Source organism: Protopterus annectens, chromosome 4.part1 (genome assembly GCF_019279795.1).
Source record: "Protopterus annectens isolate FY-2018-M chromosome 4.part1, PAN1.0, whole genome shotgun sequence".
In the NCBI taxonomy this organism is placed as follows: domain Eukaryota; kingdom Metazoa; phylum Chordata; order Ceratodontiformes; family Protopteridae; genus Protopterus; species Protopterus annectens.
The window spans coordinates 891,991,979-892,019,656 of record NC_056734.1 but is presented as its reverse complement, the minus strand read 5'-3'; the positions used below and the strand labels follow the sequence as shown (position 1 = coordinate 892,019,656).

The following is a 27,678-nucleotide window of genomic DNA, read 5'->3' as shown; positions in this document are numbered from 1 at the left end:
AGGAAAAGGCTTAGGGAATTTTTGTTTCTACCCCAGCATAGGCCTTTGGCTATACCTCCTGTTCTGGATGTGGTAGAGGATGTTTTTGCAGAGGCTTCCCTGAACCCTGATTCTTTGCCTCCTGCCCCAGTTAAACCGGATAGGTATTATAGGGTGCCTGAAGCTCATAAGTATCTTTTAAGAGTCCTAGGGCAGACCCAGAAACTGTTTCTCAGGGCCCTAAAGGTGTTAAGGCTTCTGTTGTTAAAAATCCTGTTCCTTCTGATAAAGAGGCAAGGGCTTTGGATAGATGGGGAAAGAAGGTGTATACTTCTTCCACTTTAGCCATGAGGGCTTTGAATTGCCAATTTCACATGTTGAAATACCAAAATTATCTCCTTTCACAATTGAAGTCTAAGGTAGATGCTCTGGCGGAAGTTATTGAGTGTAAAGAGTTGCAGGATTTAGTTCATGTTTCTGAACAGGTGGGTAAGCATTCCTTGCAATGTGGTTTTGATGCTGTACAGGCCTCTTCGAGGGTGGCAGCCACTGGTTCTGTTCTTCGCAGGCACGCCTGGCTGAGGGATCAGAATTTAGCTGAACATGTAAAGACAAGGATTTTAGATGCTCCTTTACAATCTGATGTGTTATTTGGTGCCTGTGGAAGCAGTTTTAAAGAAAATGGAGGACAAGGCTAAGTCTATGCAGACTGTTAAAGATTTTTGCAGGTTCAGCCTCCAAAGTTTAGTAGAAATTGGCCTACTAAGGGGTGGACATATCCTTCTTATGATTCTCAGTCTAGGGGTAGATCTAGACATGGTAGGGGCAGAGCTCAAGGTTCTTTTAGGCCTAGAACAGGGAGTTCACCTGCCCAGTCTTCTGGTGAGGGCAGGGGTCAGTCCTTTCGTAAGCAGACCTAATGACCTGCCTTTTCAGCTGCCAGAGCCTTCTCGTCTGGCAGCACCTTTGGGAGGAAGGCTGGCACTTTTCAAAGAAAATTGGAGTGTTATTACCCAAGACAGATGGGTATTGGATATCGTTCACCACGGTTACAGGTTTTATTTCCATACCTTGCCTCCTTTCAAAGGCATGCCAGACATTCCTCCTATACAAAGAAAAGAGGCTCACAAGCAAATTTCTCTGTTACTCCAGATAGGGGCCATTCAGCCGGTTCCTGTGCCAGAAAGGGGCCTAGGATTTTATTCTCGCCTGTTCCTAGTACCAAAAAAGGGGAACACACGGAGACCAATTTTGGATTTGTCTATCCTCAACACTTATCTGGACATTCCCAAGTTCAAAATGTTGACGTTACAACAGCTTTTACCTCTGCTGGGCAAAGATCACTGGATGGTAACTTTAGATCTCAAGGAGGCTTACCTTCATGTGCCTATCAGACTCAGTTGCAGGAAGTATCTGCGTTTCCGAGCTGGAAATTCACATTATCAGTTCTCTGCATTGCCCTTTGGCTTATCTACTGCACCCAGAGTATTCACAAAAGTTCTAGCTCCAGTCGTAGCTTTCTTCAGGCTAAAAGGAATACAAATCTATCCTTACTTGGACGACTGTCTGATTCTGGCTCAAGAAAAGGACGAGCTTCTTCAGCATCTGGAATATGTGATAGCAGTGCTAAGATGCCTGGGGTATTCTGTGAACAAAATAAAGTCCAGTCTAGTACCCTCTCAAGACATGTGCTTTCTGGGTGTGAGACTGAATACAGCAGCCCAGATGGCCTTTTTAACCCCGGACAAACAAAAGAATCTTTCCCTTTACTTCCATCAACTATCTCTTCAGTCCGGGCTGACTGCAAGGACAGTCCTTCAAGCCTTAGGGTTCATGGCATCTTGTATTCTGGTGCTTCCCAATGCCAAACTGCATATGAGGAAGCTGCAATGGTATCTGAAAAATGTATGGACACAGCACTGCCAGGATTTGGACACTGTCATTCCACTAATACCCTGCATTCAAAAGGAATTTTTGTGGTGGGCTGAGGAATGTCACCTAAACAAGGGACTCTCTGTGACCCGGCCAGAGGCGAGTCAGATTCTAACGACAGATGCCTCAGACATAGCTTGGGGAGCTCATCTGAATGGAAAGTGGATACAAGACAAGTGGCCTGCCAGACTACAGCATCTACATATCAATATGAAGGAGATGTTAGCAGTCCAGTTTGCTTTACTGGCTTTCAAGGAGTTACTTCTTCCAGGGCAGGTGTTGATTCTAACAGACAACACAACTGTCATGTGGTACATCAACAAGCAAGGGGGAACACATTCTTATCCTCTATGCAGGCAAGCAATGATTTTGTGGGAGACTGCGCTCAGCTTGCAGCTAAATCTTCAGGCAAGGTTTCTGCCAGGAGCACAGAACTCCTTAGCAGATGTGTTAAGCAGGCAAATCATGGATCCCCACGAGTGGAAACTGGATCTTCATGTATTTCGAAAATTGACAGTGTCATGGGGAACTCCAGACATAGATCTGTTCGCTTCTCCACTAAACCACCAGCTGCCAAAGTTTTGCACGAAAAGGTTTCATCACACAGCTTGGAAAGTGGATGCTCTTTCGTTCAGTTGGGAAAATCTTCACATGTATGTCTTTCCACCTCTGCCTCTCCTCCCAAAGGTACTCCTAAAGGTCAGACAAGACAAGCCAAGGATGATTTTGATAGCTCCAGATTGGCCTCGGCAACACTGGTACCCATTACTGAGGAATCTGGTAAGGAAGCCTCCATGGCCTTTACCTTTAATTCCACACCTTTTGTCTCAGAGGGACGGTCATCTACTCAATGTCAAGCTTCACTCTCTTCATCTAACAGCCTGGCATATTCTGTTTTGAACCACAGCAGGTCTCAACTTCCTCAACAAGTTTTGAATGTGATTATGGAAGCCAGAAGACCTAGTACACGTAAAGTGTATGCAGAAAAATGGAAGAGATTTTTATTTTGGAGTGCAGCAAAGGATTTGGATGTTTCTGAACCTAATTTGAGTGTGGCTCTTCAATATCTTACTGAGTTATTGGACAAAGGTTTGTCTTTCTCTTCCATTAAGATTCATGCTGCAGCAATTTCAGCTCACTATGATTGTGACCCACCATTGTTTTCTCATCCTTTGTTCAAGCAATTTCTTAGAGGGGCAAAGAATATAAGACCCCCACGTAGAGCTCCTACTCCTGCTTGGGACCTCAATTTTGTGTTTGAGAAACTTACTCTACAACCTTTTGAGCCTGCGGCTACTGCTGAATTGAAATACTTGTCATGGAAGACTGCTTTTTTGTTGGCCATTACTTCTGCAAGAAGGGTTTCTGAATTGCAGGCCCTTATGGCGGTTGAGCCTTTTTTGATTTTTCATAAGGATAGGGTATCATTACGTACTAACCCTTCCTTTATGCCTAAGGTGGTTTCTAGTGTGGCTTTAAACCAAACTATTCATTTGCCTACTTTTTATGCAGATCCCCAAAATAGGGGGGAAAAGATTTTGCACACTTTAGATGTACACAGGCAGTTGCGTTATTATTTAAGCAGGACTAGGGATTTTAGGCAGTCTCAGCAGTTGTTTGTTTCTTTTGCTTTGAGTTCTCAGGGCAAGCCTGTGTCAAAACAAACTATATCTAAGTGGATTGGGTTTTGCATTGCATTCTGTTATTCCCATCATGGCAAGGAGATTCCAGCTGGGATTAGGCCTCATTCCACTAGGGCTACTGCCACTTCAACAGCATTTCTAAGGGGGTGGCAACTAAGGATATTTTGGAGGCAGCTACTTGGAGTTCAGTGCATACTTTCTCCAAGCATTACCACCTTCCTCTCTATTCTAAATCCAGGGCTGGTTTTGCCACTGCTGTGTTGCAGGGCATTTTGGCAGCTCCTGCTTCATTATAGTTTAGCCATCCTCCCTTACCTCTGCTTTGGGATTCTACCCAAGTGTTAGGACTGCAGCAATGTGAGATGAAGAACATAGTACAGTTTTGTACCTACCATAAATGTAGATGTTCGAAGATCCACATTGCTGCAGTCCAATTTTCCCTCCCTCCTTCCCCTCTGTGTTTAGGGGTGGTTGTGTGGGTGGGGTTCTATTTTTGTAAATTTGTATATATTGTACATATATTAGGTACAGGAGTGTTTGGTGTTTTTTGGTTTTGGCCTTATCTTTTTAGGGTCTTCTGACATCTGGGGCAAGAAAAGACTGAGGATATGACGTCGGTCATGCGCATTTGTACCCTGACGTCCTGACGTCAGACAAATGCGCCTTGACCGACGTCAGCCTTATACTTTGGTATTCGGGCCGACTGGGACAGCGGACTACCCAAGTGTTAGGACTGCAGCAATGTGGATCTTCGAACATCTACATTTATGGTAGGTACAAAACTGTACTGTTCATATATAACATGTCTTTGGAGTGTGGGTGGAAACTAGAGTATCTGGCAAAATCTCAAAATAGCCAAAATAAGGAGTACTATTCACAGAAAGTATTCCACTCAAGAAGAGAGCTGAGGAATCAGTTGCTGTGAGGCAACAGTGCTGACCAAGGCCACACCATCTTGGAGAAGATACAAAAATTTGTGTCAATTTTCTCTGCGGTGATGCAGCTTTGAAGACAATATCTTTTAGATGTGGGGATGGGTGCAGGAATTTCAACCCACCTCCACTATAAAAACCTGATAAATATGCTATAGCCCTTATGTATCCCATTGTGATGAAATAGTCCATAGGATTTTCATCTATGGGTTCCTGCATGTGGCCAGTCTGTCTACAGTGAATTCAAAAGGACTTGGTGAGTGTCTTTTCAAATTTAGTACAGAAGCTCCCTTCTTAAACAGCTCCTTAACTTAGATGACATATATCACTTTGATTTTGCTACAGTTTGAATACAGTCCTTTTAGCTTCACTACAAACAGACTTTATTTACTATGCATCGCTCCTAGACTGAGTCTGAAAAAGGTCCATAGAGATTAGTGCTCTACTCTGGGAAATAAATACAAATTAAATCAAATTAATAATTTCAACAGTTTATAAGAAAAGCATCTTTCATAATGGTTGTTCTAGAACAGCAGACTGCATAGCATGGTTACATTGTCGCACACATGTTAAGGCTGAATAAGTAATCTGAAGTATACACATTTTTACCTGACTTTTCATCTTCAGCTGAAATTTCTAGACTGTTCCATTGTTTTTTTCCACGGTGTTTTTAAAGTGCAAGTACATATTAGTGGCTGTACTCTAGCAGGGACTACACAATACACCAAGAAAATGTTCTACATTCTTCATTGAAAATAAGTATAGAATAGCCTTTTAAATAATCCTAAGGCATTCTTCTCTTTAGAAATGTTATGTTTTTGTCACAGAAGGACATGACATTTAGGTATAGAATCTTGATTTTGATTTTATCATTGCACAGGCCTTGTACAACTATGTACGTATATACAACAAACGCAAATAGCTGTTGCCTGTTTCATCTCTTCTAGGAGATCATGGGTTACAGATTTTTTTAGTGTCCCACGAACCTTTTTTCTTCATAAGATATATCCACAGTCTAGTAGCAGATATTCTCATAGTTAAATTGTAATTCTAAATTCATTAATATCTTCCTCTGAGTACAGTGTTTGCCAGTATTTTCTGTTGTAATATGGTTAATCATTCTTAGAATGTCTGTGTATTGTGTACAGTTCATGTCCTGTCATCTTGTTAATTTTGCCTGCTCTCCCGATCATGGATGAAAACTATCTCTGTAATGATTTGCCTAGCAATTTAACTGGGTTCATGTCCCTAAGCAGCGAGAAATTTCCTTGTGGTACATTTGGTTGGGGACATGTGGCTGAAGTGACATTGAACTGGAGAAAAATATGGCTGTTGTGAATTCCCTGTGGGCAAAGAGAAGAATGTTGTGCCATGCTCACAGCTTGAGTAACCAAATGAATAGGGAAAAATAATGTCCATGGCCCCCAAAGCAACATGAGACAGCAGGCAATATGGCATACATCAGCAGCAGGCTGGCTAGTGGGCATGTCAGTGGCAGTAAAAATGCAGTGCACAGTGGGCAGTCTGTTTATAATTGATGTGTGTGTGGGCCATTACTCCCTTTACAGTGCCCTGGGAACATTACCTAAAATGCATACTGGACCATAAATATGACTAAAGTTGCATGCAGGATGTCTTCTATATTGCAACACCCTTCTACATGGTGTAGTTACTTAAGCATGTACTATACTCTTAGCGCAACATTTGTTACATGTTCTTACCTCATTTACTTGGTTATTAAAGCTGTAGGCATGACAGTGTGTGCTTCTCTTTGCCAACAGAGAATTCACAACAGACATATTTCTCTGTAGCCGAATGCTGTGTCCCCAACCAAATGTACCACAGGGAAATGTCTTGCTGCCTAGGTACCTGATCCTGGTTTAGCTAATATAGGTTTATAGTAAGTAAGTGTGGTGAAGAATGAATTGTTCCATGGGCTATCTCAGCAATATAGATTGTGGCAGCAGATGAGGATAATTCTGCTTTCATAACGATGTCTTACAGGATTTTTTCCAGTTGTATTGTTGAGCTTTTGTCTTGTATTCCTCACAGGGACATAGTATTCCCTTTGGATTTACCTTCAAGATCTGTTACTTTAATTTGGAGTTGTTTAAAGGAGGAGGCTATGTTTTGTATCATTTTCTCTTTATCTTCTAGAGTCCTTGTATATGATTCCTTTTCTTGCACCTTTTGTGGTAGGGCATGTAGGTGTAGTTTAAGTTGCAATGTATGTTTCTAGTGTTTAGACTTTAAGGCATCATCTTGCAGGGAAATGTGGCCTTTGCAGCTTGTTTGCATTATTATGCAAAGGAAAAGGGGAGTTGTTCTTGTGTGATGACGTTTTTGGATTGGTCTGTGAACTTGTAGCCATAGTCTCCTGTTGGGTTATTGCTGTGAATTTGTTCTGAAGGTCTTCAGATCCATAGATCTTATTTTTGTTGAATCTCAGAAGTTTTTTGGGTGACTACATTGTAGAATGATTGCCTGAGTTTGTTTTGGCAGTGCCTTAATCTTTCAAGTTTGAGGCTAATTTTGATTTGTTTGAAGCCATATTCTCTTGTGAGGGTCAAATAATCTCTTCTTAATAATCTTTGCCGTAAGTAACCTTCCAGAAAGCTGGTGATTACTGTAGAAGATTATAAATTCAGAGTTTAGGAGTTATCACAGATCAACTGCTTCCATTTAGGTGGCTATCTTGAAAAAGTTCAAAACCTGTTTAAAGACTTCTTAGTTACCTTAATGTAGTTATCTCCTACACAAGCATAAAAAGATTTGCTTAAGAAGCAAACAAATTGATTTACTCCATGCAGAATAAAAATAAAGAATAATGCTGACATGTTTTGAAACCATGTGCTGGAGTCTCGTCATTTGACAAACTGGTACTCTTTAAGCAATAAGCTCATTCATGGTGGGGTAGAGCTGACTTTATCCACAGTAAGTGCTGCATTGATCATTTAGGCTTTGCTAGTGCCATCTTTAGCTAAAAAAACAGCATTATCCATACTGTGCAATAGTTTATTATGCATTTATTTATAATGTGTGATTTTCACATTAATTCCACATTTAATATAGTGTTCTGTGTATCCCTTATGTAAGTTTGTGGTTTAATAAAGATTCCCTCACTTACTGAAAAGAAGTCCTGCCTAGTGAGACTAATCCAGCCAACAAAAAGTAAAACAAATAAATGTTCTATATTGTTTTGGCTGTCATACTCTAGTTTCATCACTTTGTCTTCTTTGATCTGTTTCAATTTTAGTATGTCTTTCTAAAAGTGCATTAATTTTTACTGTTTTAACCCTTTGCTTGCATTCTTTTTTTATAAAGTGCATTCCGATTTGGATATATATATATATATATATATATATATATATATATATATATATATATATATATATATATATATATATATATCTTACACACACACACACACACACACACATACATATATATATATATATGTGTGTGTGTGTGTATGTATATATATATATATATATATATATATATATATATATGAATCTGCTTTAGATTTTCAACAGCTATTTCAATGAGACCACAGCAACGATAACTCATTTGAACGAAACTACAGTTGAACGACACTTCAAAACAACGACAACCCGGCACGTAATACACATGCAATATTAGCAACTGCTTTGAGTAAATAAGTATATGCAGCACTGTAAACTATGCCCTTATGTAACCAAGTGTAGGGATTTATATGTCAACATGACATGTAACTCTGAAAGCAACATACTCTACATTACACTTTCAGTAGTTTTGCAACGGCTTTCACAAATTCAACAGCCGTATAATCGTCCCTGTTACAAATAACAGTTTGAAACTTATTGTGTCTCTCTATAAGCTTTCTCTTTTTAGGAGAAGGCACATACCCCGTAGAAAACCTAACCCATAGCTCATCCACCCTGTTTTGTTCCCGAACAAGACAGGAAAGGATTAAATACAAGTGTGTACCTCTGTCCACGACGAGACACTTTAGTCTCCTATGCCACACTTCAACTGTGTTCTGTGTGCGTGGTAAACACAGGTCATTAAGCTCACTGACATTCCAGAATGATATAGGAAATAATAGGGGGAATCGATGTTTGGTGGTACTCCTTGTACGAAACTTCCGTATTCTACCATGAATGTACCAATCAGAAAAGTATTTTATTAGTTCTTGTCCCTGCTGTGGAAAGCCCTCTTTCAGTGATTCAAATGTCAACTCCACCTCATTTTCATTTAAAAATGACAGAGCTACTAGGCTCTTCACTGCGAGTTGAAATGTCTGTAATGTGTTGTAGTGCCAAGTTAAACCCACCCCTTGAATCTTTCGCCAGATATTCTGACAGAAATGGAAGAAGCAGCCCTTAGATTTGGTGTTAGGAACATTTAATCTGATGCTTTTAAGGGCTGCAACTTCAAAGTCACACAACACGAATCTGACAGTTACATTCAAGGTTATGGTCTGACAATAAATGAAACACACAATGCCACAAATAATTATAACATTTTAAGGACTTCTTAGATAGGAAAGCGTACAGTAAAGGAATAGCCTGACTATGGCTCCCATACTTAACAAATCCGTGAATAGACTACAGCTGCCTAATATTCACACAGTTACCAAAAAATGTGCCGTCCATCATCCAGATAGTGGCACAGCTCAAGTCCTGTAAATTCTTTACTGTACTAAATGCTATGACTTTAGTGTCAGAGCTATTATCAAACATTGTCCTACTGACAAAAGCACCATCTTTTAATGGGAACTTTGAGAGGTCAGTATTGTCTAGTGTCAGTTCCTCACCTCCATGATAGGAAATCTGCATGCGACGAAAACATGCCCAACTTGTTGTAACAAAGCTTTCCTACGAGGTACATGACAAATCGACTCTAGAGGCGTGGAGGCCACAGCATCTTCAAGAATTAAACACAGAGTATCACGACTATACATTGCTTGCGTTTTAACCTCATGACACACTTTGTATCTCTCTACTTTACCTGGTCCAGCTATATGATTGTGTGGTACAGACTTTTGTAAGATATCACCAGTAGGCATTAATACTGTTGCAGTCCTACCTCTGCAACTTTCAGTTATTTTATACCTACAACACCAGTACCTTCTGTTCTCCCGATATCTTTCCAGGTAGTAAATGTAATTATGCACTACCAGTAACTCTTTCCCTTTCTGGGAAGTAACAGTTTTATATGAGCTACCTACAACTCCTGGGGCTTCCATGTTTACTACTCTAATGGCAATGTGGTGCATAGCACAGCGTTGCCATGATTAGCTGACTAATTTATACTTCATAGCAGCACGTATACGTCTCTAATTTCAATTCACTGCTCTTTGTACACGGGACATATGAGGGTTGTACCAGTTATAATTATGTGTATTTGTATACTTTTCACTGTGTGTTATTGTATTTGTCATTCTTATGGAGTGTTGTTCAACTGTAGTTTCATTCAAATGAGTTGTTGTTGTGGTCTCATTGGAATAGCTGTCGATCTTGTGAACTGTCGAAATTCTAAAGTAGATCCATATATATATATATATATATATATATATATATATATATATATATGTATGTGTATTGCATATAGAAAGAGAGAGAGAGAGAGAGAGATATCATGTATTACACTTTACTAAGTGGGTTTCTAAATGGTGGCTATTTTGTTATTGCGTATTGTCACAATTTATTGACTCATTCATTCTGATCTGTGTTGCAAGGTTGCTGGTAAAGAACCTGAATAAATTAATTTTGTTATGGTATTTCTATGGATTTATTAGTAATACATGTTGATATGCAGATGGCAACAGTTTTAATGACGATTTTATATTTTTATGTATGTTACTTTTATGGTAATATCTTTTTATGGTGCTTCCTTCAGTGTCATGATGTGATGGCCTTTTCCTCTTTAGTTACATTGTGTAACTCTTTTTGCATGTTTTAGTGGTATATCTTCCATGGTATATTTGATTAATATGTGGTGTTTCATTTTCTGTAGTATTTTAATGTAATGCAGTACATGTGTTTACAGTTTATATTAAATCAGTTGGTCCCTCATTCCCCTAAAGTAGGCAATGTATAGTTGTATAATTATGAATGTGCATGTTTTCCCATGTGCTGAAGCACTGCAGCATGAAATGACTTTGATGTTTCATTGTGGCTGGAGAAGTTAAATATGTATATTGTTTAAAGTACTTTTTGTGGATTTGTTCAAAATACTTTCTGGTGTGTAAAGGGCATCAGGATTCATGCATGTTTGCTATGCATAGACTGTCTGTGATGTTAGCTTTTTTAACTTGCTTTTTTTGAAATGTTATGATGGCTTTTTTATGATTAGTTATAGTCTGTGTAAATGTATGCTTTTAAAAATAATTATTGTGGGTACAGGATATATCCTTTCCTCCCTTCTAAAAAAAAAAAAAAAAACACACCATGTGTAGATTCTGATAGTTAACCCAAGTGTGCTATTTAGTACTGCATCGATAAGCAACATATGTTGATCAGTGTTGTGCACATCCCTGGAAAATCCATCATGGGAATGGGTTTCTGAAGCATGCAGCCAGGTAAGCTGTCAGTAATGGGTACTAGATTTGCTTTTTACCACAAACTGTTTTCATATCTATGGTCTTTTGGCCTCTCCCAACCCTGTTAAAAACTCTAGTACTGCAGTGTGATCTATGGATAGTGAGACTTACCAGTGGACACATTCACAGTACATACTGACGGACAGACTTATTTTAAATATTTTCCTCCCTTTTCTGATTTGCATCCTCCAGTTATGTATAGGTTAGCTGCAACAACCAACTCAAAGAAAGATCAGGTTACAGGAAGTGCTCATCATTTCTGGTTAACTGATGGTAACTCTTGTAGAAAATCTGTGTGCCTATGCAGAGATCTACCCATGCTGTTTCTAGCTATCTTGCTATTGTGGAAGGCCTTATAGAATTTCTTGAACCTTTTACCCTACTCCTTATCTTTATTGCTGAAAGATACAATGTGTGACAATGTGAGGTAGTGCCAGCTATGCCAGAGAAAGTAGGGCAGTGGATGTGTAACATATGATAAACACAAACAGCAAACTTAGAAAAACAGAAAGGATCTGGAGCAGCCAGCTTCCGCAAAAAAACAAGTATAGCCACACAACAGCAGGAGTCTTTAATTATGTTAAGCGCTTTTCGTCTGCTTGATAAGCAGACTTCTTCAGACATAACAGAAAATGCACAAACAAGCTTTATGTATTCAAAAAAAGTCACTAATTCGTTAATTAATCAATTAGTTAAAACATTAAAATTCAAAAATTTAAAAATAAAGGAAACTTACTTCAATGAATTTACCATAGCATAACCCCACTAAGCTCACCTATTAATACATTTGCAATATCATATTAAAATCCGAAGCCAGTACTATCAATTAATTGTTATTACAAAATTTTAAATAACAAGAATTACACCAAGTTATTTCATCTTAATAAAAATGAATAGCTTTAAATATATATTGTTATAAAATAGTGTATTATAACCATTAAAAATAGAGAATGTCACTGAGATGTCTATAGTAGTTGATGTCTGAAAGACATCAATACATAAAAATATAGCAGTTAAATGTAAAATTAAAATGTGAGGTGTAAACTAAATACATTCATACCCCCAAAGGAAGTAAGAATATATAAGTATATACACATATAAAAATTAATATGTGAAGTATACAGTGAACAAAAGTAAATCTAACTTCACCAATTAAACTTGTCACTTCACTAATATATGTTAAACATATTAACTGTGTTTCTTATTTAATGCCTTACCTCATAAGGCTCCTTAATTTTAATATACAACTAATAGAACAACTATCGTTCAGTCCTGGGTATGAATAAGCGTTTAATCTGATCTGCCATTTGAGTTCTAATTCTTCGAGTAATAAATGTAAAGGAGCACCCCTCTTATTTTCTAGTACCTGATCAATAACTATAAATTTGAAAAAGTGGTCACTGAAAGTAATAGTATGTTTGGCTGATGCATTTTCTTGTTTTTTCTTTTTCATTGCATATTGATGTTCATATACCCGTTCACGTAGCTTACGCTCGGTCTTACCCACATAGAACCCTGGACATTTCTGACATTAAGCTAGGTATACAACCATACGGGTATTACAGTTAGCCCTACATCGCATTTCAAAACACTTATTATTTATAGAAAATCTGTTAGACTCATGAATGTACTTGCAATAGTTACAATTTTGGCATTTATATATGCCTGGTGTCCGTATGGGGTTACTATCTGGGCATTCAAGTAGTGATTTCAAGTTTTTACCTCTCCTGAAAGTTAATTCTGGTCGGCAACCTACCTTACTATACACTATATAGTTATTTTTAAATATATCCCAGTTTTTCTTGATAATATCAATAAGATAATAACTATTAATATGATATGTTAAAATCAGTCTGGGATTGGTACTCGGTGTGGAACCTTGACTAGTTGATCCTAAGTCAGAGGCAAAAGGCAAAACTGCTACTAATCTCTTCATAGGCAACTGTCTTCAGTATAGGTTGGTAGAAGCCTCTAAGTCTTTTGTTACTCACTTCTTTAACCAAGTTGTCTAGTAAGTGTGGTGGGTAATCTCTATGTAAAAACATGTTGGTTAATAATTCACACTCACTGTAAAAATCGACATCTAGGCTGACAATTCGAGCTGTTCTTACAAGTTGTCCCTTAATTACCGATCTTTTCTGGTAGTTCGGATGACAACTGCTGTAATGTAAGAAAGAATTAGAGTGTGTAGCTTTCCTATATATGCTCGCCACATATGCTTTTAAATCATAGTTTTTAACCAACCAAATGTCCAAGTAGGCAATAGCAGTACTACTAAAGGACGAAGTGAAAATTAAAAAGTCTGTAGAGGTGTTAAAGGAGTCCAAAATAATTTTGCTTTCAGGTTCTTCGCCTTCAAGCAGTATGAAAATGTCGTCCAAATAACGGTTGTAGTACCTTATCTTTTCCATCAATATAACATTGCTAAAGACATGCTCTCTTTCCCAGTGGGCCATAACCATATTGGCTATACTAGCTCCACAGGGCGAGCCCATGGCCATCCCGACTTTTTGTAAATAAAAATTATCACCTAACATGAAGTAGTTATTATATAGTATTAGTTCCAATAATTCGATGACCAATGAAATTTCAGTTACAGTGGCGTTGTTCCTCTTCAAGGTGATACCTACCCAATCAATAGCTAAATTTAAGGGGATACAATTGTATAGATCGTTGACATCGACCATTAGAAAATTACATTTATTATCAAAGTTCAACTCTCCTATTTTGGCCAAAAATGACCACGAATCCTTGCATATTTGGTCCTCTTGTTCTAAATATTTTTGCAAAATAGAGTCTACTAACTTCGCACATGTATACGTAGGGGATCCACGTCCATCCACTAAGGGACGCATTGGTGGATTTTCCAAACCCTTATGTATTTTGGGGATCCCAAATATTCACGGGTACCTTGGATATAGTGTGGTTAGGTAGTTATACTGATCTTGTTGAAGTCGGCCTTCAATATACATATCATCAAATTTGTAATATTTCTTGTGATTGATACTCTGGTGTTTATCGTAAATAGATATTTAGTATTTTCATGTTCTTTTATTATTGAATATATTTAAAGTTTTCAATGTGACTGGTCTTTTAGAGAATAGTTTAACCTTTGAGAGTCCGTGTATTTATTTGATGACACTGTGGCTGCTCCTGAAAGCCTTGCTGCATTGGTCAAACACGACCATTTACATTAGTATTAATTTTACTCTGTATAATTTTGTGCCCTTGTAAGAGCCTTAGAGTAGCTGGCTGGTGGCAGTGTAACTGCCTTGTAGTCTGAGTGAAGGTGGCACAATGGGGGAATCTTTTGCCAGCTTTTCCCAGGTGTGCTTGTATGTGTGTGAAAATCAAATCTCAAAGAGTGTGTATGTCGGCTACATGGAGCAGGGACATCGAGGACTGTTTTCACAGAGAGGGTGGTGGAGGACTTGGCTTGAAACACTTGGATGAGGACTCATCTCTACAATTGTGCCAGTGGGGAGTCTTATTTGGGGCCTGGACAGAAGGAGGAAAACCCAGCTGCAGGACTGTTCTCTGTGTGCTGTTAAGGGAAATTGTGCTTGGGACAGACATACTGTGTGTATTTATCTTTGTTTCAAGTGAATGTCCCTCACTGGTGCCCATGGTGAGGATTGAGGCCCCTTGGTTACTGGCCAAGAGCAGAGACGTCATACAAGGCTTAGTCAAGTAGCTATAGACTAGACTAGATATTTCATGAAGGAACAGAACATGTACGGTTGCCCCTTTTTATATACATTGAAGTATGTACTGTGATGATATTGGTGAGATTTGCTGGTGAAGACTGCTGAAAATCTGCCACCAGATATAGACACTTGAAACACATTTCCCTGTGTATGGAGTATGTAAGTATCCTGTGTTTTGGAGACTATGTCACATAATTTTGAAAAAATGTACAAAGTAAAGTACTTGTGGAAAATATTAATAGTAACAGTTTTTGTGATATTGACTTGAGGGACCTTTCTGAAGTAGTTAAATTGCACACAGCAGTAAATGTTCAAGGTTCTTTGGAAAATGATGTTGCATTTTGGTATGAAATGGTGCATTACATAAAAAAATGGTTTGGTAGAAATTAGGCTTTTTTGTTTATTTACAGGATAGTGTAAGAAGAAGGAGAAGAGATGAATGACTTAAAATAGTAGCTTTTGCATATAAGAGGGTTTACATCCTGGCAGTCTTGTAAAGTATGTTCTGAATTTGTTGCTATGAACAGTAATTATATTTCAGAAGAGGATACAAATGAAAGTTAATCCATTCTGAGAATAATGCCACCACAGATGAATATTGTGATAGTGCTGCAGATAACACTGCTGTGTCAGATGTGGTACCTTTCTTTGAAGGTTGCATGTTATCCCTGTCTTCATTTGGGGTTAATTTGATATCACTGGATTTATTCTGCATTCTTCCTTCTGAAGACATGCCCGCAGGTTAATTATTATTAATGCTTTATCTTTAGGTGTGCATGTTGGCATATGATGTGGGCGTGTCTGAGTCTTGTGATACAGTCCTTTCTGAGGATGGTTTCTGTAGTTTACTGAGATAGGTTTGACCCTGAAATAGATAAAGCAGGTTTAAGGAAATGGATGAATAAACAGATAGAGACAAAATAGTATAGTCCATTAGAATATATGTTGTGAATACTCCTTTATAAAACAACCCCCCCCCCCCAAAAAAAGAAAAACAAAGTTTAGCCTCTGTTCTGAAATAAAATAAAGAGAGTATATTTGGAAATGTTACTGCAGATTTCTGTAGTAACTACTGTTGACAACTTTTTGTACCTTTTCCTTCTTTCAGCTGTCAGATACATTTTCCTTTACTTAGAGAAACAGATTATTTCTGTCCTTTTCACATCAAACTTCATTGGGGTTGCCTTTAGCCGCTCCTTGCACTATCAGTTCTATGTTTGGTACTTTCACACTTTGCCGTACCTTCTGTGGAGCACAAAAGTGAAGAAACTGGCTCATCTACTCAAGTAAGTGTGTACTTTATATCTCCTTAATCATTTTTTTTGTATCACACCACTTTCCAGTAAATATTCTTAGGGCTAGAACTTGTACCAGCAGCGGCCCTAAGCCATAGCATTGAGAGAACTCTTGCAGGGCCAGACAAGTTGGAGATAGCCATCTACTTTCCCACAGTCGTTGATCCTGCACCATTACCTGCCATGAGTTCTGTAAGTGGGAACACAGATTAAAGGAAGAACACCAGTGCTAAGTGAAAGTAGTTAACATTGCGGTTTGTAAAATATTTACTGCCAGATGTGTTGTTAACTTTTCTAAAAATATATATTTTTGTAAAAAAGCTGTGCTGGTTGTTTCCTTTTTATGATTCAACATTCCATGCATTCCTTTTTTCTGAAGTAATGGCTTGTAGTTTTGACTACATTACAGTTGTACCAATATTTTTTATTTTAAATTCAGATAAAATTCTAAAACTGCTTGTTTTCTGGTGGAGTGAATTTGGAGATTACTGTCTGCTTGCTCATTGTTTAAGTGCAAGTTATATAAAAAAAACTTAGATGGACAAGGTGCAATTTAATAATTTATCTGAGCATTAGGCTGCACTGCCAGTATATTTTTGTGGACATGCTCGTACACACACACACACACACACACACACACACACACACACACACACACACACACACACGCATACATTCTCTTTTCTTTCATGATAACGTGGTTGAAATTTGTTGCAGTGAAGGAAACTGCAACAGAAATGTTATAATAATGCATGACACCAACCCTGTACTTTTTTATGCCGAGGCATCATTATGTCCATTGCAGCTGCACTGACTTTTTAGCATGCGGCTTATGAGCCTGCAGTGATGCTGTCTGAGGGGTTGTTACAGCCAATGGTAATATGGTGATGGTCCAGGTATACACACTGTCTGAATAGAAAGAGGAACATGTTGAATGCTTCTGCCTGCATGGATTGTAGAGAGCCTTGAAGACTCCAAGCTTTTATCTGGATGACAGCATTCCCCTAACTCAACTGGTGATCATTAAGGTACTAAATTGTTGGCCTGCACCATGTACATAATGGTAGCTTATTACATTAACAATGCCCTTTTCTTGGGAAGATAGAATCTGTGACATATGGCGAGACATTTTAGAGTGAGACCTGAAACCGTGTTTGCTCACATGGAGGAAATCAAAGGAAAAAGTCATCACTGTGTCCTCAGAACTGTCCATGCTGTTCATTATGAAGAAGATATGGTGGTAAGATGGGACACTTAAAAGTATCATAAACATAACCATGTTCTAGGATTGTGGAACATGACCATTCATGAGGAAGACTCTGAATTAGGGGTGGGATACTAAAGCAGAGTTTCAGAACTGTTTCACTTAGCAAGTTCAAGCTATGAACATACAAATGTGCTTTTTGAAATACATCTAAACACAGTGAGTCACATCCTCTTTTAAATCTTTCCACTGACGAATCCATTGCACTTGTGATTTTTTTTATGGTTCCATTGAATGTGTGTGTGTGTGTGTGTGTGTGTGTGTGTGTGTGTGTGTGTGTGTGTGTGTGTGTATGTCAATATATATAAAGTCTATGTCAATTGCTTAAACTCTAAAGATATGAAGCAGTAAGTCCTCCAAAAAAAAAAAAAGCAACTTTAATTCACAAAGATTTAAAAAAACAAACAAAAAGAAAACCTATTTTTTGCAATTGGGCTTTTACCCCCTTCACTTCTCACAACCCCTGCTGCTGAAATAAGCCAACTCCAAGATCCCACTAAAGTAGGAAAAGGGTAAATTCCAAGTCCACTGTATCGTGATCTTGCACAACAAAATACTGGTAATGTTCGAAAAGTTGATTAGCAATTGCTTTGGCCGGTATTTCAAGTGCTCAGACTTTTTTGACAATTTGAGCACTTGAAACACACACACACACACACACACACACACACACACACACACACACACACACACACACACACATTTTATTTGTTAATTACTCAAATGTATCAGTTCATATCAACACACACCTACCTGTATTGTTTTATGTTCTCAGTACATTTTTAACTCCATTCCCTCCATACCTCTCAACTGTCCAGAATTTTGCTCACATTTATGGTCTGTTCAACATAAAATTTGGATTTTCTGGCAAATCACTGGGATGATCTGAGGAGTAAAGTCAGTAAATAATGACACATTTGAGTTTTAGACTTCAAATCCTTCAGAAAATATGTGTTAAAGCAAACAGTGTTACTCTAGCAACCTTTTAAGTTTATAAGAGCAATATTTAACACATCTCCCTCATTTTGGGCCCTTGTCCCACCATTTTGTCAGGCTTTGTCCAGATTTCTTGCACTAAGAGGTTGAGATGTAGGTTTCCCTCTCTCTAATGATTTTATTATTCTTTGGGTTCAAATGATGTCACCTTTTTTCCATTCTGTGGACTCAGCAAATCCCTGTAACTTCAGCATTCTTACTTTTTTAATGAAATCTGGATCAGATTTCCTTGGCAGAATGACTTTATGGGTATATTGTACTCTACTTCTCTGTTAGAAAAGTCTTTGGAGTTTGTGCAGAAATACATATCTCAAAGAGGGTGGCCCAACAGGCCCTCACATCTACAAATGCACATCAGTTATCAGGGAAGGGGTCAGGGCCAGAAAAGTGGAAAGTCCTTCATGGCTTCCTGGATAGTGACTAACAGTGTTTTTCATATGGGTCACTCATGAGTCCAGTGCCACTCTACATATGTCTGTCAGGTTGAGAGCCATGCTGAAGAAGTAGTTGCAGTACCCTAAGCTATTTGTGTCATTTCCTGTCAAGAATAAGACCACTGGCCAGCTTTAAAAACTTCAAGATGCCTTCCATGTGCCCTAACTGCTGTGGGACTAGCGGAGATCCACAGAAAAGCAGTGGATAGCGTGCCAAAACTTGATCACCAAAGTGAGCTCCTTCTGTGGTTCTCATGAAACGGCTTGTGATCCTTCAAGGCTGGGCAGATAAGTATCCTGCTGAGGAAAACCTTCCATATCATCATTTTTTTCTGTAGAAATACTATACCTTTTCTTTGACTTTATTTTGTGTTATGAAATGTATTTGTCATGGAATGTCATAACTTGGAAGGAAATTTTACATCAGGAGGAATGTGTGTGTGTGTGTGTGTGTGTGTGTGTCTGTGTGTGTAAAATGTCTTAATATCTGTTTTTCTGGAAATTCCTAAATACATTGCTCAGTCCTGGAAAATCAACCCAAAAGTAAAATATTTGTGAAGGTCGGGATATTTGCTTTTGGGGACTGTCATTTGATTTTTTACCTCAAAAGCTGTATTTTTTTTGTTTGTAGGTTTACAGATTCACTGAGGCACTGCTACACATCTTTCAGACTCCTTTCTTGTCTTTCACCATGGAGCAGTTATTGGACTGTTTGGTTCTTCCTTTTCCTGTCTGCAAGAAGAAGAATATTTATCAGTAGTCTTCAAAAATAAAGCTGGTTTCTTCGTTGCCTCAGCCGCTGATGGGTAACTCTTTTGTGGCCAGACCTAATCTCTTCAGACTGCACAGTTGTCTCTTAGTTACTTTGGGGAAGCTCCTCAGGAAGGCAGTAAAAATCCATGAGTTAGACACGTTCTTTGTGACTGTAGGGTTGTCCTTTATTGGCAACAGATTCTTGCTGGTCTTGGGAGAAGGTGTTACTGAAGTCTTGCCACATAGCTGGGATAGGGCATGGGACAATCTTTTGCCAAGGAGTTTCTTGGGAAAAGAAAACAAAAAGTTAAGTATGTCACTTCTCTTGTTTCTTTAATAATGGGCACAGAAAATTTAGCTAGGGTTTTAAAAGAGATTACTTTCTGGTTTTAATGTTTTAAATTAATTTTTTACTGACTTTATAATAGATAAAAAATATTTGCCTCACATTCTGACACTGATTCTCAGTCAGAAGAGCATGGAATGAAAGAAGAATGTTTTTCATTAGTGGTTTCTTCTCAAGCTGAAAATTCTGATCCTGAAAAAAGAGAAGTTATGTCTTACCATAACGTTCCATCTGTGTTGTAGATCTTCATTCATTCATTACTGATAGGACTTCGGTTCTGCCCTTGGAACCAACATGGCTGGTACTAAGCTCACGCCAGCCAAAAACTCTCAGCTAAGTCCTACCCACAATGCTCCTCAAATAGTCTCTTTAGATTGAGTTTGCCCACCCTTATACTATAAAGAGGATAGAAAAAGATTAATAATGATAGTAGGAGGCTCTGTCTGAGCAGATACCCTAACTAATAAGGTAATCCTAAAGTCCACCAGGAGTCCAGGCAGGGGGAAGGAGGGTGGGAAGTAATGAATGAATGAAGATCTACAACACAGATGGAATGTTATGGTAAGACAAAACTTCTTTATCTGATGTTGTAAATCTTCATTCATTCCTTACTGATAGGACAGAGTCCCCAGTTACTTTTAGTCCTGGGTGGCCCTAAGGAAGGATATTCCTGAGCACCATAGAATCAAAAGATGCTCTTCCTCTGGAGGCCATATCCAATTTGTAATGAGTGATAAAGGTATGTGCTCTTGACCAAGTGTCTGCAGTGCAGATATCATCCATAGATGCTCTGGAATGAAAAGTCACAGAAGTCACTATTGCTGTAGTCGAATGGGCCTTAATTTTGGTAGGCAAGGGAATTTTATTCTGTTGGTTAATGAAAGTAATGGCATTCTTAAGCCAAGAGGATAAAGTTATTTTGGATACAGGTTTGCCCTATCTGGGCCCTGTAAAGGTCACAAACAGCTGGTCCATTTTCCTGAAGGATTTTGTTCTGTCCAAATAAAAACGAAGTTGCCTTTGAACATCTAGGGTATGTAGGTGATGCTCTTCCTTATTCGAATAGTGGGGAAGGAAAACAGGTAGATCAATGGATTGGTTAATGGAAAAATAAGAAATGACCTTAGGTAAAAAGGAGGGATTAGCACGTAGGGAAACTCTTCCCTTGTGAAAAATCAGGTAAGGACTCTTGACACTTAAGGTCTGTAACTCGGATACTCTTCTAGCTAAGGTAAGGGCCACTAGAAGTAGGATTTTCCAGGCCAAGAATTTAATATCGCATGAGGTTGAAGGTTCGAAGGAGAACCTGTTAAAGACTGAAGTACTAAAGTCAAGTCCCATGGCTCTGTAGGGGGTCTGACGGGTGGTCTGATATGCAAAACTCCTTTACTGAATGTCTTACACAGGCAGTGTGATAACTGATAAATTGTCAATTCCATTGTGAAAATTTGCAGTAGCTGCTAAATGCACTGTGATCGTAGGTGCTGACTCTCCTCTGTGCAACAAAGTAGTGAGATATTCTTGGATCTTTTGAATAGGCATAGAGAAGGAAGCCAAGTACCGTTCTTTGGCCCATAGAGAAAACCTAGCCCACTTGCTGTGATAAATTTTCCTGGTGGATGGTTTGTTTGAAGCAAGAAGGATTTCGCGAACAGGGGAGGAAATATCAGCTAGCCTGGCAAATCAGTGGAAGTGGAGAAACCAAGCCATGAGCTTGAGACTGTGGAGATCGGGGTGGGCCAGTCCCTGAGGATGAGTCAGCAGTTCCTGAGATTGGTCCAGGATCCATGGGCTGCATAGGAATGGGAACCAGACTTGACGTGGCCAATAAGGGGCAATGAGGATCACTTTGCTTCTCAGCCTTTGAACTTTCTGTAGAAACTTCAGAATGAGGGGAAATGGAGGAAAGGCATACAGTAGACCCAGGGACCAATCATGTGTCAGAGCATCCCTCGGTGACTTCCCCTGAGGGGGGATCAGGATGAAGTAGGTTCTGCACTTGTTGTTTAGGGGAGAAGCAAACAGGTCGCAGTAAGGCCTGCCCCAGCGATGGAATATTTGAGCTGCTATTGAGTTGAGGGACCACTCGTGAGGCATCAAAATGTTCCTGCTCAGATTGTCTGCAATAAGATGGTATCTCCCAGGAATGTGCATTGCAGTGAAAAAGCAGTTGGAAGCTTTTGCCCAATGCCATATTCTCATGGCTTCCTGACATAGGGGCTATGGCCTGGTTCTGCTTTGTTTGTTGATGTACCAGACAACTAACATGTCTGACTGTATTGCAATAGTCCCGGAAGGGAGGGATTGGTGGAACAGTTGCAACGCTATGAGAACTGCCCTCAACTCCAAGAAATTTATGTGAAAGTTGCACTCTATGGGGGACCAGGTACCTTGGACCATCTTTCCCTGGAAATGCCCCCCCCCCAACAGGGAAACACCCGTGGTCATCGTGGCTTTGGGCTGGGGAGACTGAATGGTCGACATCACAGATTTGTTTCTGGCTTCATCCACCATAGCATATCTTTCTTGCAAAGGTTCGATAGATGTATCGTGGTCAATTGGATGGGTTAAAAATGACCATTGTGATGATAGGAGCTACTGTAGAATCCTCGGGTCTATATTATGAAAGCAAAAAACCCTATGAGCGAATACCAAAATATCGACCCCTATACCGCGAAACATTAATATCCAGAATGCACTAAACAGAGAAAAAAAACAATCGAACTTTCATAGTCGGCCAACCCCACCACTACCTATATACTACCTACCCAAATAAAATAAATAAACCACATACATACATTAACCAAACCCTACTTGTAACCTAAAGTAAAGCACAAAACCCTACTTCTAACCTGACACTAAACTCCACATACACAACTAACTATGCACTTTCCTTAACCCCTCCCTAACCCTAACGTCCATAACTACCGCACACGTCCCCTACAGACAAACATGCAAACAAAACAAATAATCCACATACATACATTTAACAAAACCCTACCTCGAACACTACTAAACCCCACATACAAAACTATTTATGTACTATCCTTAACCCCTCCCTAACCCTAAGGTCGATAATTACCGCACATTTCCCCTGTGAAAATATACACAAACAAAATAAATAACCTACATACATACATTTAACAAAACCCTACCTCTAACCCTACACTAAATCTAACATACTACTTATCTAAGCACTTACTACAACCCGCACCCTATCCTAAACTCCGTAATTATCCAATGCTTACCTTATGCAGCTAATCCACAGATGGGCCATCCATGGAAATTCGACATTTCCATTTTCGCGGTTTTCGACTTTCGCTCTAAGTCCACTTCACCCTATATGGCTTGACGTTTACGTATTTGCACAAACGTCTTTTCGCTCTCATAATATAGACCCGAATCCTCATATGCAACCTCGCCAAAGGAACTAATGTTATGGTTGCCACCATGGAACCCACTAGCTGCAGAACTAGACGTGCTGGTACAAGCTTTTTCAGGAGGAGGACTTGAATTAGATTTCTTATTTTTGAAAGCCTGTGTGACAGAAGGAAGGCCAGACTGGAAGACGTGTCGAAGACCGCCCCTATGAATTCTAATGTTTTTGTTGGGAGCATGTTTGATTTTTCCATGTTGATTGTGATGCCTAAATGAAGAGCAAGGCCTTGACTGTAAGAGAAATTTTGAATGAGAAGACTCCTGTTCATGGCGATGAGGAGCCAATCATCCAGATATGGAAGCACCTGCATTCCTTGTAGTCGTGGATGAGTTACTTCGACTGCCATACATTTGGTGAACTCTCTAGGGGCTGTCGAGAGACCAAAGGGCAGTACTCTGAATTGGTAGTGATTGGCTCCCAGCCGGAAGCGGAGACATCTTTGGGGGAGTTTGTCCATCTTTATGTGGTAATACGCATCCTGAATGTCTATAGAGCACATCCAGTCTTCCTTCCCCAGGAAGGGGAGAATGGACTGAACCGTGACCATCCAGAATTTCTGAGGTTTGATAAATTTGTTCAGTAGGCTGAGATCCAAGATTGGTCTCCAGTCCCCTGTCTTCTTTGGCACTAAAAAGAACCTTGAGTAAGAACCTGGATCCTGTCTGGTCTGGTGTTACTGGTTGGATGATGCTTTTTTTCTAGCAGCTTTCCAATTACTTAGACTACATCATCCCTCTGATTGGGTGGGACGTGGGGGATTCGTCTTGCAGGTCTGGGGGTGAGATAGAATGGGATATGATATCCTCTGTTATTATTCTCTGCACCCAAGAATCCGTTGTTACAGATAGCCAGGCTAGTTGGCACAGAGAGAAACGTCCCCTGACTGCTTCTGGAGGAAAGCAATTGGGCCGCTGTTCAGGAGTGCTGGAAGGGTTGGCCAGAGAATGAATCCCTGGCGCCTTGGTTACGTGGACCCCCTTCTGCCCCAAAATGGAAGCCTTCCATATGAGTTGCTTCCTCTGCCCCGGGGGGATTGCTCGTCATGAGTGTCACGAAAAGGCCTTTGGGACTTCTTGAACCACAATTTTCCTCCCCTCTGATTCCTAGAGTAGGATCTTTGAGGGGTGGAAAAACATATGCCCACGGCAGACAAGGTCTTTCCATCCTTCTCAGATCGTGAGACTTGAAAGGATCCGTGAAGTCACATAGACGCATCCAAGCATGCCGTCTCATGACAATGCCTGACGTGGCAGCTCAAGCTGCCCCTTCAGTTGTATGAGATATCAACCACATCCGAGGAGTTCGAGATGGACTCCTGGGTAGCTAGCTGAGAGGCAACAGTGTCTCATACCACCAAAGAAGCAGACAATTCTGAGATCAAATCTCTTTGGAGGCGAGTGGTGTGCCATGTAATTCAGCGACCGAATGGCAAAGGTTACTGAGGCAAATCTCTGCTTCCCCAACCTGTCCAAAACCAGAATCTGCCTGTTCAGGGGATGGACAGAAGAACTATCTTCCCTCAGTTCCTTCTTAGTGGCCACCACCATGACCAATAGAATCTACTGTCAATTCTCTAGACCAATGGGGTTGGTCCTCAGGGGGGGAGAGAATTTTATCTGACCTCCGGGGGATGAGTTCTATGTTGTCAGGGGCCTTCCAGGCATGTTGCACAACCAAAAATACACCACCAAAACTGAAACTGTTAAAACAAAAAACACAGCTCACGAGCAGGTAGTTCCCAGACGTTTACTGAATATAAAAGATAAAACAAGACTTAAAGCGCTTTTCGTTTGCACTGAAGCAAAATCCGCGAGAGGGTTTATAAGCATCAATATGCAATCAGTAAAGGAAAGTTAGAGAATGCCTTGGCAAAGCATGTACAGTCTTCTCCTAGTCACTGTTTTTCTTACATGACAATAGATCAGATTGTTCTGTCTATAAGAGGTGGCCCGATGCCAATCCTTTTGGAAGAACTGGAATTGGCGTGGCAGAGCAGGCTTGATGCATATAGACCCCCTGGGTTAAATGATATGTGTTCTATAAGTTGTATTTTGAAAAACAAAAACACATGCAGATAGTCATAACGTCTTTTAATAAGATGGGCCCATGTGGTAGTGAGTTGTTGTAGCTTATGTAGTTTCTGTATTTTATATACATATTTTCATATACAATATATTTACACAAGTTGTCCATACTTTGGTCATGGATTCCAGTAGGAACGACTGTGTAATTACCTACGTAGACTGAGTCATTAGTGTTTAGTTAGTATTTAATTTAAGGTTGGTTAAAGAATTAGAATTTAACTTGTTACTAGACTTTCTATAATGACTTTTTACAATGTGTTTTTCGCAAGTGTTTTTTGCAAATAATTTTACATAATAGAGTCAAGTACATATTTTATGGTAACCCCACTGCTGTTTTGATGTCTGTAACGGACAGCTTTTTAAGCTTACAACTTTAAGTTGGTTATTGATGTGTAGAAATGTGCTTGTGACGTCAGTAATTCTACAATTTAAATTGTGTGGTTTTTAATTACAAGTACTTCTGAAGAAGTTTGCTTCAGTGAAAACGAAAAGCGCTTTAAGTCTCGTTTTATCTTTTATATTCAGTAAATGTTTGGGAGCTACCTGCTCATGAGCTATGTTGCACAACTAGCTTTACAAGCTCTTCTGCAGGCAGGGTCACCCAGGAAGTAGATGGCCAAGCACAAAGCCTGCAAGAACCCCGATTTCTCTGAAGAAGGGTTGGAAGGTTTCCAATATCCCCTCTGTTTGAGGATCTTGAGAATGTCTCCAAATGAGACGTCTTCCGGGGGAGACTGTGGAGACCCTTCTCCCTCATGGTAATTGGTGTCTTCAGTGATACATTCTTCCAGGGAATCCAGGTGCTTCCTCTTGGAATCTTTCTTCCAGGGGGTCTCCCCAGTGGATTCTTCTGAGGAGGACCCTGGAGAAAGGGTTCCCTTCAAAGGGAGATCTTGAGGTTCCTGTGCTCGAAATCCTATTGTAGGAGGCTGGGACAGCTGCATATTAGAGGGGGATTCTGGTTCCGATGCCAATGGTGCCAATTGTGAGCTTTGTTGAAATGAGGACCCTCTCCATCACCTGGAAAGCAGGCCTGCCCGAAGAGTGATGTGAGCCCAGAGCCGAGAAGGACAACCTTGGAACCGGGGTCACACCCCACCCCGATGAGCCCACCTCCAGATGAGGAGCTCCGAGAAGACCGTTAACTGCTGGGAAAGATGGAACCCTAGATGGCAACATAGAAAAATCGGTGCCGAACTAGGTGTCACGCTGCCAACAGCCAAATCACTGCTTTGATTGCGCACCACTTCCAAAGAAACCGTGGCACCAAGAGTTATCGGTGCTGATAGGGAAGCTTCTGCTGTCAGAGCCGAGACAGAGTGCACAGGGATGGACATCAGTACCAAAATCTCTGAATCCTGGGAGGAGGTCGGAGGAGGATAAACAGGTGAATATGCCGGGAAAGCTTCCATTCCAAGAGGGAGGGAAGACCTAGTTGGGGTCGGTAAGCCTCTAGCTGCCAAAATCTGGCTAAAACCCTCACTACATCTTGTTCTGAAATACTCCTGGTGGATCTGAAGGTAGCTGCTGATGGAGATTCTGGTCTTTCAATAAATGGGCTGAATTGTTGCCCCAAAAATGGGTCATAAGATGGGGAGTACCTTGTTCTGGCAAGGTAATCAGTCTTTGGAACTGAAGGTGTCATCATAGGTGGAGCCGTGGAAGTCATCGGTACCGTGGCTGGGGATGGTACCAATGCTGGTACAGTAGTAAGAGCCTGTGTCGTAGTCAAAGTCTGCACCAAGGGAGAAGACAGAGACCCCAGTGCCGAAGCTGTCTGCACCAGTGGCACGAAAGAAGTCTGGTGTCATCTTGGTTCTGAAGAAGACAGAGATGTCGGCACTGAGTGACTCTTTATTTCCTTATGTTTTTTAACATCCTTTTGTTTAGGAGGTGGTGAGACATCGTCCCAGAGCGAGCCTCCAAGAAGGGTGTTTTCAATATACCCTTCAAAATGAGTTTGTTCTTGCGTTCAGCTAACGTTCAGTTGCTGAAACTAGAGCAAATGTCACAAGACGTGTTAATTTGGTCAATGCCCAAACCGTAAACACACCAGGCATGACTGTCTGAGCTGGCCATCGTACGCCTGCATTTATCACACTGCTTGAAACGTAGTTTTCTTTATCAGACATTATGAAAAATCACACAAACACTATAGTCCTAAATCATAACTATAATCACAAAAAAACATTAAGGAAAGAACAAGAAATAGAAGAGGGTTTTTTTATGTATATAAACAGATAGAAGGAAACTAAGAAATACCAAAAGTGGTAAAGGAAGGGGCCTAC

At 39.9% G+C, this 27,678-nt stretch overlaps 1 protein-coding gene across 2 annotated transcripts in view; it reads left to right on the top strand.

Annotated features, from left to right (window-relative positions):
- ALG3 (ALG3 alpha-1,3- mannosyltransferase) overlaps nt 1–27,678 on the top strand; it is a 526,609-nt gene that overhangs the window by 422,370 nt on the left and 76,561 nt on the right. For both annotated transcript variants that reach the window (XM_044070631.1, XM_044070632.1), the window contains exon 8: nt 15,921–16,065. In XM_044070631.1, coding sequence (XP_043926566.1) covers nt 15,921–16,065 — 145 coding nt within the window. The remainder of the gene's footprint in view (nt 1–15,920; nt 16,066–27,678) is intronic.